The sequence below is a fragment of the Lepisosteus oculatus genome, chromosome 25, assembly GCF_040954835.1.
Source record: "Lepisosteus oculatus isolate fLepOcu1 chromosome 25, fLepOcu1.hap2, whole genome shotgun sequence".
Classification (NCBI taxonomy): domain Eukaryota; kingdom Metazoa; phylum Chordata; class Actinopteri; order Semionotiformes; family Lepisosteidae; genus Lepisosteus; species Lepisosteus oculatus.
In genome coordinates, this window is record NC_090720.1 from 14,825,622 (window position 1) to 14,839,536 (window position 13,915).

General features: G+C 41.7%; 1 protein-coding gene across 8 annotated transcripts in view; it reads left to right on the forward strand.

The window, feature by feature from the left end:
• LOC102682811 (kazrin) overlaps nucleotides 1-13,915 on the forward strand; it is a 618,046-nt gene that overhangs the window by 514,826 nt on the left and 89,305 nt on the right. For all 8 annotated transcript variants that reach the window (XM_015336776.2, XM_069184014.1, XM_015336780.2 and 5 more), the window contains 3 exons: nucleotides 1,961-2,150; nucleotides 4,758-4,891; nucleotides 11,668-11,791. In XM_015336776.2, coding sequence (XP_015192262.2) covers nucleotides 1,961-2,150; nucleotides 4,758-4,891; nucleotides 11,668-11,791 — 448 coding nt within the window. The remainder of the gene's footprint in view (nucleotides 1-1,960; nucleotides 2,151-4,757; nucleotides 4,892-11,667; nucleotides 11,792-13,915) is intronic.

Here is a 13,915-nt window from a genome sequence, read left to right on the forward strand (position 1 = left end):
ATGAGGATTAAGCACAATGCCCCTCAGCTCTGCACTGGCTGGGTGGCTGCAGAGGGTGGCAGCAGTGACGGGGGCAGGGCTGTGTGCCTAGCTCAGCTTTCTGTGTGGTGATCATGATGCAAGGGTTTCTGGGTTAATCTTGCATTCACTAACACCCAGCTGACACCAATTAATCTAACTGATTAAGATATCAGTTCACAAAGTATTAACAAAATCTTGGCAGATATTGAGATGTGTACAGTTTACGGGATGATTTTAGAAGCTGTTTGCTCTAGCCCAACGACTTTCTCTCTGTTTTTTCTAGTCCAGGTAACCCCCGTTAATCTTCCCAGTAATTTTGATATTCTTTATATTTTGCAAATATGTTGTCTCTTGGTAGATCTGTGCATTTAAACATGTACAGTTACTTCTAGAAAATAGGCACCAGATTTTACTCCATATATATGTAGTCCTACAAATCCAAGACTTCACAGGACCACTCACATCACAGTGCAGAGGAAAAAGCTGAAGGAAAATAGTAATCAGGCCATAGTCAGGAGCCTGACAGCTACTTGCAGTCCTGGTCTGATCAATTACATCAAAAAGAGCCAGCTGGTACCATCCAGGACACTCCTTTTAAAAGCCTAATGTTCAAAGGCCATGGATTGTGCCCAATCTGGTAAGGATAATGACTTCTTTCCAGGAATCACAGGGCCAATTAAAGTCACCAATGAGCCATGCTTTCACTCATGTACTGAACAGGAGTTGTTGTGTGTTTGAATTAATTATTTTTAATAAGTAGCATTCCACCAATGATGACTATGGAAAAACCTTCTCGTGGGCCAATGATGAAGATCTGCATCAATTACAGCCACATAGGGTCATTGACTCCTCCTGAAACAGATCCCTCAGGAATTTTGTCAGAAACAGTTTTGAGGCCCCTTAAGCTTCATACAAAAAAGGCCTGTGCAGAGACACAGACACAGAACCGCAGAGCCAGTCTGAATGTGAGCTGATGTATTATTTTTAACTATTTGCTTGGGCAATCGGGAATTGTCTGAGCATTTGCTGTCTGCACTGAAATGCAGCATTGCAGCTGTCCCCGAATCATAGCTTGGTTTGTCAGCTGAGATTTCTCTGTCTTGAGTGATGCTCTCTAATAAAACCTGATAATTACACTGGCATGTTGTTTGCTGTGTATACAGTATGTGATTACATCTGACCATTGTCCTTGCTGCGTTTAGTGCTGTTGGAACCAAGGGGTACGTAACACAGGCCAAGATTTTCTTTCTGAGTAGATATTTTCTGTGCCAATGGTGGATCTACAGACAAGATATAGCTGCTATAATGAATGTCATATTCTGAGTTTTCCTTAGTCTCCCTCTGTGATTGGTGGTAAAATAAAATTCTTCGCTATGTCAGATTCTCAGCTTCACCAGCAGAATAAACTATCCTGCTTTGTACCAGTACAGCTGCTAAGACTGTTATGTAATGGCTTTGTTATCCTGAAGAGTAGTTTTTCCTTCTCTGTGCTGTCAGCAGCTGCTGTCTCTAGCTGCTCTGTGTCTCTTGGAATGACAGTACACAGCGGAAAACTTAACACCTTTTGTTTGGCCCAGAGAGAATATTTTAGGCTGGAAGAGCAAGGAAACTATAGCAGTTATAGTATAATGTGGTCAGCTTATGACACTGACATGTCTAGACTAAAGCCTTTGGGAACATTTTAATTTTAGAAGCAGTTCATGTAGGAACAGAAGTGCAGAACTGTGGGAGCCTGGTTCCCAGAAATCAGAATTACCCCGTGGCTTCCAGGAAGAGGGCTGCTGATCCGCATATAAGATGTTTGCTAATAAGATGTTTACTTTTGTGTGCACTAATTCGGTGTTTAAATTTTGTTTTTTCGGTGAAGACAGTTGCCTGCCTGACTCTGTGTTCATCTCTTTCCAGCATTTTAACATGGTATTTTCTCCCCTCCTGCCAGGCGAAGCAGTCCCTAGCCACCCTTACCAAGGATGTCCCCAAGAGGCACTCCCTGGCCATGCCATCTGAGGCGGTGCTCAATGGTAACCAAGAATGGGTGATGCAGGCTGATCTGCCCCTGACCGCAGCCATCCGGCAGAGCCAGCAGACCCTTTACCACGGGCACAGCGGCCACCCTTGTGAGCGGCAAGGTAAGCCACACTGCCTCGGAGCAGCAGCCAACTGCCTCTTCGGTCTGATTGCATCCTTCTGTACCCCCTCCGAGACTGCAGAGCCCAGCCATAGGGACAAGGGCAGCTTGATCACAGAGGAAACACAGCTGTAACACTACACTGACATTTGGGCTGTGTGTGTCCTGCAGAGTGTGATGCAGGAGACAGTTGTTTATACTCCAGACACAAAGATAAGATAAGATCACTTAATTGGCCATTTACAATTTTTCATATTACGAATGTGTCTTTTCGCATACCCCAACCTGCTCTCCATAAGACACACAGACAGGGAGAGAAGCTTGAGGTCAGATCGCAGGGTCAGCCATTTATATGGCACCCCTGAAGTAATTGGGGGTAAGGGCCTTGCTCGGGGGCCCAACGGAGTAGGATTCCTCTGCCGGCTTCGGGATATGAGCCGGCAACCTTCCAGGCAGAGATCCTTAGCCACAGAGCCACCGTACCACCCCTGCAAAGGTGGTGCAGACAGCACTTAATATGTCTAGGTTCTTTATGATATTGAGAAGTGTTCTTTTAAATGACTCCAACCAGCATTAGGTCAAAACAACTTAAACAACATAAACTTGACCAAATCACGGCACAAGACATTCTTTCCAAAAATAAGAAATCTAAATAGCAATTCCTACACCTGCCAGAATCAGAACAACTTTCAACCTTACTGTGGTAGGAAACTCAGTAGAAGTAGTACTCTCTCCTGTCACATCCTGAAGAACAGACAATGATAGATATTTTATTAATCCTGTAAGGGAAATTGTAGTGCAACAGCAGCCTGGCACAATCAAGACAGCATAGTACAACTTAATAATACAGAATAAACAAAAATAAAACAGAATGAACAGTGCACAAAGAAGATGTATTGCACAGTAGATATATTGCACAGTCCACAAGCATATTGCACAAGTGTAGATGTGTATTACACAATTATAAATATAGCCTGTCTAACAAAAATGTAAATGTAATAACATGTTTGTACTGTAAATTTGTGTACATTTTTCTTTGACAGTCCTTGAATTCATCAGTCATGTTAATACATCTCTTTGAATTTGAATTTGAGACACAGGCTCATGAGAGAGACAGAGAGACAACCACACCCAGACCCGTGAGAGAGAGACACATAGACACAGGCCCATGAAAAATAGAGAGATGCATATCTGTGAGAAACAAGTAAAGGTTTCAATCATCAGAGCACTTTAGCATACTGAGTTTTGACCAAGAATCTCTCAGTGGAAGGAATAAATGTAAGACAAACAAATAGTCAAAAACCAGTTTATTAATACTGTATATTAACTGAAATTAACAATGTAAATTCTGTATTTTATGAATATTGCTTAGCAGTCCAAGCATTAGGATACTGTATGAGTCAGTCAGTCATAGTCAGTCACAAGAATTGTGTGCTCTTGCAGTATTGAATTGTGAAACAGCTTGACCTTCACAGCTCAGGCACTGTGAAATTGCATGTTGTTGATCTGAGCACTCCTGAGCTTGCAGGTGTGGGCAAGTTGTCTGTTTCAGCATTCATTTCTCCCCTCTCTGTCTTGATACCTTTCCAGTCCTGAACGTCTCAAATGCACCTCCTTTGTGTGGTACAGTACCTCATCTTTTGAAATACACATGTTTTGTAATTGAGATGATATTTCTTTTCCATTTCTCTTTTCAATTATACCTATATCTACAAACAACCTGAGACTGAAAATAATGTATAGAGTGTCAGTGCAGGAGTAGCCCTGCCTGGTCTCTAGTGTCGGGCAGTTGAATATTCCCTATGGCTGTGCTTTCATCAGCCAGGCACCTGTACAGCACAGAGCCTTCATACAGCTTCAGTATGTACAGCTTCATACAGCTTCAGCTATATATATATTTCTATATAGCACCAGGCTGGGTGCTATATAGAAAAGCTTTTTAAGGATTCATTTAAGCATGTTCCTTTGTAGCTGGTGGAATGCACAGCATTGTTATCAAAACATTATTATTATGCTAGAGTTTTCATAATTAGTCAAATACATCTTTAAATTTATGTTTTATTTATGTTCATGGATATTTTTGTTTCGAACGAGAGCAATGAGAAAAAATGAAAAGGCTAATTTGCCCAGATATTGTAACTCTAGATTCATCTCTGATGTAGGATTGACAGGGCTCTGTGTATGGAGAGCTGTCTTCTTCACTGGGTTAGACTACCTGGACGGTTTAGTGTTGTGTTGAAACAGATGTTTGAGACAATGTGGACTGTAATTAAAGTATGTATTTTTTCCCTTTGAAACAAGAATTGTTGCATCTCCTGAAAGTTGAAATGTTCTAAAGTAAACTGTTAGGTTAAAAAAGTTTACTGCATTGTAGTATTCACAGGCTTACAGAATGCTACATAATGTTAACTCATTAAAGTAATCTCATAAATACCTTAACACATTAAGCACTTTGTCACTTTTATTTATATTTAAAACAATGTTCTTTGTGCTGTGTAATAGCTGAGTATGCTGCTCTGGTGCCTGAAGAGGCTGGGCTCCACTGCTCCCTCACAGTGCACCTGGGACATTGCTGTGTGGCCCTGACCCCATTTCCTCCTCTCAACAGCGGCTGTGAGGGTGAGTCCCTGTCACTCCCGTCAGCCCTCCATCATCTCAGATGCATCGGCTGCGGAGGGAGATCGCTCCTCCACCCCCAGCGATATCAACTCCCCTCGGCACCGGACGCACTCCCTCTGCAATGTAAGAGCTCCTCGTGGTCGACACGTTACCCCAAGTAATCACACCTCCGCAACCCGTCTCTGTCGCTGGCAAGAGGACTCTCACAGCCTGGTTTGTTCCACAGTAAACTTGGCTCCCCTGTATCTCCTCTGTAGGAATTGTGAAGGGCTCAGATATTACTAACACTCCCCAACTAAACTGTTTTAGAAAATTACAGCATTTATTGGTTATTCTCATGCATTTTCATACTCTTGAAAGACACTGGCATGTGGTGTTTTGTTTAAATGACCAAAAGACATTTGGCTGTAATCTGCTCAGAATTTCCCATGTAAGCATTAAAGTATAGACCCAGCTATAGGCTGCGTAAATTTAATGAAAGAGAAATACAGTGCCACTTTCCCTCTCATTCAGAGTTTGGGAATTTTGCATGTGTCACATTTGGAGATTTGAAGATATGGAGCAGATTTCGCTGTGGAGTAAATAACTTTGAGAGTCATCCTGCTAAGAGTGATTGATTTTTCTGGTTTTGGGAACACTATTGGTCTTCTCACTGTTTATTCATCATGTTTCAAAAACTCTGGTGCATACAGATTTCAGCCCAATTAAAATGAGACATGGGCCTGATACAGCTGTGGCAAAGCAGAAGAACACAGTTCCAGTGATATTTCTTATGGGTTGTGCACACAGTGATAAAGAAAGCTGGTGTGTTTACCAAACTGGGAATATCTGGCAATTTTACAGTCTTGTTTGGGATCCCTTTCCCTCTTTGTGGATTTTTTGTACATTGTGGGCATTCCCATTTTTGTGCATGTTCCAAAAAAGTAAGCAAAAGAAATACTAATAAACAGTTCATGTATACAATGTTGTGCTTCTACTGAAGTCCGTATTGCCCATAGCCTCCTGGACACTTGAATGCTGTGCTGGGAAAAAAATGGGCTATCATCACAGATGCAAGCCTTGCAGCAGTCCCTGCCTGAGAGCTCACACACAGTCGCTGTGAAGTGCTTGATCTGAGTGCAACAAGAGTTAATTCTTTATTAATGGAGACTGTGAAGGCTATCCACTGCCTTCAGTAAAAAAGAGAGGCTACAAAGATAGGGAAACTTTTTTTTTTCCCAGAGAACCTCTAGAGCTCTAGTGAAAGTATCATCCTTACAAATGACTGTCTGTGTCAGGCCCTGTTTAGGCATGTACTGTAGTCAGCTATCTTGTCCATTTTGTGCTTGATTGGTGTTTTAAGGGAATCATGTCATCTCTATATTAAGAATGCTTATTTTAATATAGATGGGCTGTTTCCTTTGCTCCTAGCTGTTCTTGGTGAAGACGTTGTCCATTTTATATCTCCAGGGATTATTTAGCAGCCATATCACCCTGCAACTAGCAATCCACTGCTGCTAAGCAGGAGTGAGCCTGGTCAGTACATGGGTGGGAGACCTCATGGGAAAATAAAAGGTTGCTGCTCAAAGAGGTGTTTGTGGGTCCAGCAGGGGACACTCACCCTGTGGTATGTGTGGGTCTTAATGCCCAAGTATAGTGACAGGGACACTATACTGTAAAAAAGGCACCGTCCTTCAGATTAGACATAGAACTGAGGTCCTGGCTCTCTGTGGACATTAAAAATCCCAGGGCTTTCCTTGAAAAGAGTAGGGGTGTAACCCTGGCGTACTGGCCAAATTTCCCATTGGCCTTTACCAATCATGGCCTCCTTTGAATTGGCTTCATCACTCTGTTCTCCTCCCCATTACCTGTTAAGCGCTCTGAGTGGAGTGTCCAGAAAAGTGCTATATAAGTGTAAGTAATTATTATTATTTAAAATAGCAAAACAATGACAACAGTCATGTCAGTGGTTTGGAATTGCTAACTGTAGGAGACGAGAGAATGCACAGCCTGCTCTGGGCATTTGTATTTAATTTCAAGGCATCAGTTTTTTTAAGAACGTCCTCGACGCTGATGAGTGTCTGTCACCATACAGTATCTGTGCACAGCCTGCCTGTGATATCTCTCACTGCTGGTGCAGGTTCAGATTAGAGAGTTCTGTGATTTGCAACCCAACCATGGGGAAAAGCGGATGAGTCAGCCAGCAGATGAGGAAAATGCTTCAGGGAGGAACAGTGTGACAGGTGTTGTGTGTTGATTTAAGCATTACTGTTTCACAGTAGTATTTTTGTTAACACTTAACACACTTTTGGAATATACACAAGCACCTTACATACACAGTCACTTGTAAGGTTGAGAGACAAAGTGTCGGGTGAGGAGATGATGCCTCCTCAGCTGACACTGTGTCGGGATCCTTTTTGGAAGAACCTGGATAATCAGTGTACACAACATAGTTAGACAGTTGGCACTGTTCTCTCATTTTTCTTCCCAACATATTTTTCAAAAACTGTCACAAGTATGAGTTTCTTTTTTCTCCAACACGCCAGTCACATAGTCCTCCCAGTGCTAGCAAGAGATTGACATTTTCTGTGTTCAAACGTTCAGGGAAGTGTGCATGGAGATGGTTAGATCAGATCTTCCTCGAGTTGCTGTACTGATATGGACTGGGCGATCAATGGAAAATTCCACCCTCTACCAGAAGCTGGAGCAAAGATCTCTTCTTCGTGTCAGAGCCAACCTAGCTGAAGAGGAGTTTGTTGAAGATATTGGTTTTCCATCCAGTTTACCTCAGTCATCGAAGCTCATTAATGCCCAGAGTGTCTGAACATACAGTATGCCCTCAAATGCCTTCTGTGATGTGGCAGTAGGTTGCTAATTGTATGTCAGTTATGTTGAACTTTCAGCTTTGAAAGAATTTAAAATTGCTTTAATTTATATTTTAACTGAAAGAGCAGCCTACTGATTGAGAGTATTCAATGTTAATTTAGTCTAAATGTTACTTTGCAACAATATCCTTATCACTGGGACTTTAATCAGCCCCAGGATCAACCTCAGCTCTTAATTACTTATGTTCTCTTGTATCAGTACAGGAATGCTTCAGCTTTTGGTTTGTGGTCTTTAAAATTCAGTGAATAGGTTAGAAACAACAGAACTCTTTCCCCTTGTTAATTAAACTTACTAATATCATCAAAATGCTTTTTGTAAGACCCTGGTGAATCAGTGTCCACCACATGGTTTGACAGTTTGCACTGTCCTCTCAGTCATTTCTGTTTCCAACATGTATTTTCAAGAATTGGCACAGGTAAGAGTTACTTTATTTCCAAGATACCTGTCACACAGCCCTCCCAGTGCTAGCAGGAGCTGCTCCAGTTGTCACAGCAAGACAAACAGCGCATAAGGAAAACTATGTCATCAACCCTTATGTTATTTATGTGCTAAAGTTCTGTAACCCATACCAGTCCTTGAAAAGCTTTCCCAAAAAATAAAAAAGAAACAAACCAGCAGAACAAGAAATCAAAAGGATTTGTATTTTAATAAGACTGGTTTTGATGTAATAAATTAGACTATTTGATCAGATTATTTCCCTAATCCTTGGGGAACAGCACAATGAATCCATCGTTGATGAGCTCCTTGAGGGTTAGTGCAGGTGCAGTGTAGTCATTTTCAGCTTTTGAAAAGGTATTGTGTTGTTCTTTGACCCACTTCAGCCAGAAAACATTTATCCTGTTAAACTATGTAATGCTTCTCCAAAATTTTGTTAATAGGGAAATTCACAACAGGAAAATTGCATTGAGGTAGTAAGGCTCTGTGGCACCTGTATAAGCAGTCTACTCCTGCAGCATCATTGCCTGACTCAGTTACCATTAAAATATTTTAGCCATTAATTTTATCATCTTGTTTGAGGTGGTGTTTTGATTATCTGGATTTTCTCTTCCTTAGTTTTCCTTCTGTTCTGCCACTACTGACCGTGTATGGACCCTTATCACATGGGCCTTCTTATCACAGCAGGTGGCCCCTGCTAACAGGGCCAAGATTGTTTAGTAACCAGCCATCACATCTCCAGAACTTTGTCACCTGAGTATTTTCCCCTCCTGTAACCATTCCAGGACATTGTTGTGCATGTGTCTAAGTGATTATGTAGCACATAGCAGTCAGGCTACGAACCTGTGGTGCTGAGAAAATATACAGTGCCTTGCGAAAGTATTCGGCCCCCTTGAACTTTTCAACCTTTTGCCACATTTCAGGCTTCAAACATAAAGATATAAATTTTTTATTTTATGTGAAGAATCACCAACAAGTGGGACACAATTGTGAAGTGGAACGAAATCTATTGGATTTTTGAAACTTTTTTAACTAATAAAAAAATGAAAAGTGGGGCGTGCGAAATTATTCGGCCCCCTTGCGTTAATACTTTGTAGAGCCACCTTTTGCTGCGATTACAGCTGCAAGTCGCTTGGGGTATGTCTCTATCAGTTTTGCACATCGAGAGACTGAAATTCTTGCCCATTCTTCCTTGCAAAACAGCTCGAGCTCAGTGAGGTTGGATGGAGAGCGTTTGTGAACAGCAGTTTTCAGCTCTTTCCACAGATTCTCGATTGGATTCAGGTCTGGACTTTGACTTGGCCATTCAAACACCTGGATACGTTTATTTGTGAACCATTCCTTTGTAGATTTTGCTGTATGTTTGGGATCATTGTCTTGTTGGAAGATAAATCTCCGTCCCAGTTTCAGGTCTTTTGCAGACTCCAACAGGTTTTCATCCAGAATGGTCCTGTATTTGGCTGCATCCATCTTCCCCTCAATTTTAACCATCTTCCCTGTCCCTGCTGAAGAAAAGCAGGCCCAAACCATGATGCTGCCACCACCATGTTTGACAGTGGGGATGGTGTGTTGAGGGTGATGAGCTGTGTTGCTTTTACGCCAAACATATCATTTTGCATTGTGGCCAAAAAGTTCGATTTTGGTTTCATCTGACCAGAGCACCTTCTTCCACATGTTTGGGGTGTCTCCCAGGTGGCTTGTGGCAAACTTTAGACGAGACTTTTTATGGATATCTTTGAGAAATGGCTTTCTTCTTGCCACTCTTCCATAAAGGCCAGATTTGTGCAGTGTAAGACTGATTGTTGTCCTATGGACAGACTCTCCCACCTCAGCTGTAGTTCTCTGCAGTTCATCCAGAGTGATCATGGGCCTCTTGGCTGCATCTCTGATCAGTCTTCTCCTTGTCTGAGCTGAAAGTTTAGAGGGACGGCCAGGTCTTGGTAGATTTGCAGTGGTCTGATACTCCTTCCATTTCAAGATGATCGCTTGCACAGTGCTCCTTGGGATGTTTGAAGCTTGGGAAATCTTTTTGTATCCAAATCCGGCTTTAAACTTCTCCACAACAGTATTACGGACCTGCCTGGTGTGTTCCTTGGTCTTCATGATGCTCTCTGCGCTTTCAACAGAACCTTGAGACTATCACAGAGCAGGTGCATTTATACAGAGACTTGATTACACACAGGTGGATTCTATTTATCACCATCAGTCATTTAGGACAACATTGGATCATTCAGAGATCCTCGCTGAACTTCTGGAGTGAGTTTGCTGCACTGAAAGTAAAGGGGCCGAATACTTTTGCACGCCCCACTTTTCATTTTTTTATTAGTTAAAAAAGTTTCAAAAATCCAATAGATTTCGTTCCACTTCACAATTGTGTCCCACTTGTTGGTGATTCTTCACATAAAATAAAAAATTTATATCTTTATGTTTGAAGCCTGAAATGTGGCAAAAGGTTGAAAAGTTCAAGGGGGCCGAATACTTTCGCAAGGCACTGTAAATTAGCTACCATGTTATGTGTGATTAATTCTGACAGGATCATCTTTTAAATCCACAGAATTTATAAAAAAGAGTTTGAGAGCATTTAAAGCTCAAATGGTAATGAATTGATAATCAATTGATCAGCCATTGTTTATTTGATTATTCATTAATTTATTTATTATCTATTAATTACTCAATTAATAGATTAACCGATGGCTTAATGTACTGTTAATATGCAGCAAGTCACTCTCTGGGCTCCCCCAACCTGTTCACACCTCTTCCAGCATTGACATTTTTAAAACCCATTTAGCATTACTGCAGTCTTGGCAGTAAACCATGGACTCACAACTTTGCTTTTGACTTGTAGGGTAGAATAAGTGTCACAGTCTGTCTTCAGACCTGGTAAATTAATTGCATAATAAGAAGTTCAGATAGATTGACCACGACCAACAAATCCTAAACAGCAAAGTTGTTTTCATCAGAATCATGTGCAGCAGGATCCTTGACTGAGTTTCGTCGGGCTGCTTTACAGTTATAGCGCATTCTGTGTGTACAGAGTGTGCTTAATGTTTGCACAGGCACTCTCGTCTCAACTACTACAATCTGGTATCTATCAAATCGAACAGTGTTTTATTAAAGCAACTACCATTGCTACTTTGTGTATGTTTTGTTCTTCCTCTTTGTGTAAGAATATCCACACAATGTACTGATTATGCCGTGAACAAGCTTTGAGAAATGTTAATTTCTCCACAATTACATAATTAATAGCTTAAGCACAGAATCTAAGTAGACCCCTGCTAATGACAGTGCTATTTTAATCACCTACAAAGGGATCTAGGAATAAAGCTAGATCTGTGGATCCGGGGCCTGGCCTGGGTGGGGCAGTCCATCTCTCAGGGGCTGCATTTCTTTTCTTTAAGGGCCTTGTGTTGAGTATCTCAGATCTACTGCATTAACATCTGTCCATAGCCACCCTCTACCCCCATCTATCTTATATCGTCTGTCACTCTGTCTGTCTCCCTCTTGGTCACTCTGTGTCAGTCTCTTGCTCTGTCACCTGTCCCTCATGGTCACTCTGTGTCTTTCTCTTGCTCTCGCCCCCGTCCCCTCTGTCTGTACAGTCACTGGAGGACCTCGAAGACCAGAAGCGCAAGAAGAAGAAGGAGAAAATGGGTCTTGGGTCCCTATCACGGGTCTTCGCCCGGGGGAAGCAGCGCAAGTCTCTAGACCCAGGCCTGTTTGATGGTACTTCTACTCCCGATTATTACATAGAGGAGGACGCCGACTGGTGATGCCACCAGCCTGAGTGCTCTGTGTGTGTGCGTGTGTGAATGAGCAGTGTGAGTCCTGACAGACACAAAGACAGAAATGTCAGTAATGAGCCCTTTTCTCCTGCTGTGTCTCTGCCTCCCTGTAATGTACGTATTTGCAAACGAAACAAAATATATGTATGTATATAGAATATATATTTATATATGTATATATATTTATATTCGGATATATATACGTATATATGTATATATATGTGGGATTATTACATGTGGATATGTTAACTGTCGTCTTCAGAGAGATACGACTGTGTTTTAATCTTTTACTTGTCTTTATATATTTCTTTCCAATAACTGGAAACTTGAAGGACTGCTGTGTATTTGTAAATAACAGTCATTGTGCACTTTGTGCTTGTAAATGTCTTTTGTCCTGAATGCTTTTTTTTAATTTGGTTTTAATTCACCTGTCTTTATATTTTTCTATCAATACTCCAATTGATCTGCATATTTGATTTGTATTGCTCAAGAATACATGAGATATTCACCCGGCTCCTGAAGAAACAGTATCCCTTAAGCAAGCTGCAGGGCTTCAGTCTCAGGAGTAAATCTGTTTCAATTAGGATCTGCAGAGTAACACAGCTAAGTGAAATCTGGATACATGAATGGCTCTGGGGTGACACGTGGAAAATTATAGCTTTCTATCTGAGCTCTCTATCTGTTAATCTTCAGGACTCCCACTCTCTCCTCCTCACTCAGTTTCAAGGTTCAGATCTGGAGGTTCTGTTTCCAGTTCATAGCCAGGATGAGACCTGCATGTGCAGCACAAAGACAATAGTATTTAAAGTTTGTACTGACATTTCAAAGATTTATGGAATTTGTAAGGCTTATAAAATTGTAATTTTTCTTAATTCCATAGGGGGAAGTGAGACATTATTGTGTTCCTCCTCATCGTAGCTAATTTCTTGTGTTTTAAAAAATGTTTTTTTCACAAAATATTAAAAAATAGAAGAGTGATTTGGTGGAACTTCTCTTACATTTCACCAGTGTGTTCTGTCCAGAGTGTTGTCTGCCAGAGCAGAATTAGCAGGAATGCCCAGTGTTCATGAGAAGAGAGTGACTTGGTGCATGAATGTGTATCAGCTTGTCAGCAGTGAGCTGTCAGCTCCAGAGAGAACCTGCTGAGTTTAATGGAATCCCAGTTAAAGGGAGGATGGGGAAGAGTCAAACTGACAATTTACCTAGGAAAATTTCCATCCATCTTGAATGTTCTTGCAGCACTTAAAGTTAAAAAGTAAGAGCCTGTCAGAGGCTGTATGTGAGTGACTCTGTGAAAGAGCTCAATAGTCTCTCTATAAAAGCCTCTCTAATGAAGGTCATTAGCACAGAAATTATACGAGCCTGCAAGCTCTCGTGTTGTTGATGTGCATTACAGTCTATGCACAATGTTTTTCATGGCTCTATATAATGAAAATAAAATGAATGAGAAATTGGCATTTCATTGTAAAAACTGGCCAATACAGCATCAGCCACAGTTATGATAAAATAGCTTGCTGGCCTGCTCAGTGTAATCAGAATCTTGTTTTTTAAGCTGTGAATTTGGCACATACTGTAGCTAGAATCACTTCCTACCAGCCTCACAGTCCAATGCAAAGTGGTCAATGCACAATGAGGTTATGTAACCCAGCAGCCATATCACCCTGCAACTCACAACTGGCAGCCCGCTGAAGCTAAGCAGGTGTGAGCCTGGTTAGTACCTGGATGAGAGACCTCCTGGGAAAAACTAAGGTTGCTGCTGGAAGTGGTGTTAGTGGGGCCAGCAGGGGGCGCTCACCCTGCAATCTGTGTGGGTCCTTATGCCCCAGTATAGTGACAGGGACACTACACTGTAAACAGACGCCGTCCTTCAGATGAGATGTAAAACTGAGGTCCTGTCTCTCTGTGCTCATTAAAAATCCCAAGGTGTCTCTTGAAAGGAGTAGGGGTGTAACCCTGGCGTCCTGGCCAAATTTCCCATTGGCCTTTACCAATCATGGCCTCCTAATAATCCCCCTCTATGAATTGGCTTCATTACTCTGCTCTCCTCCCCACTGATAGCTGGTGT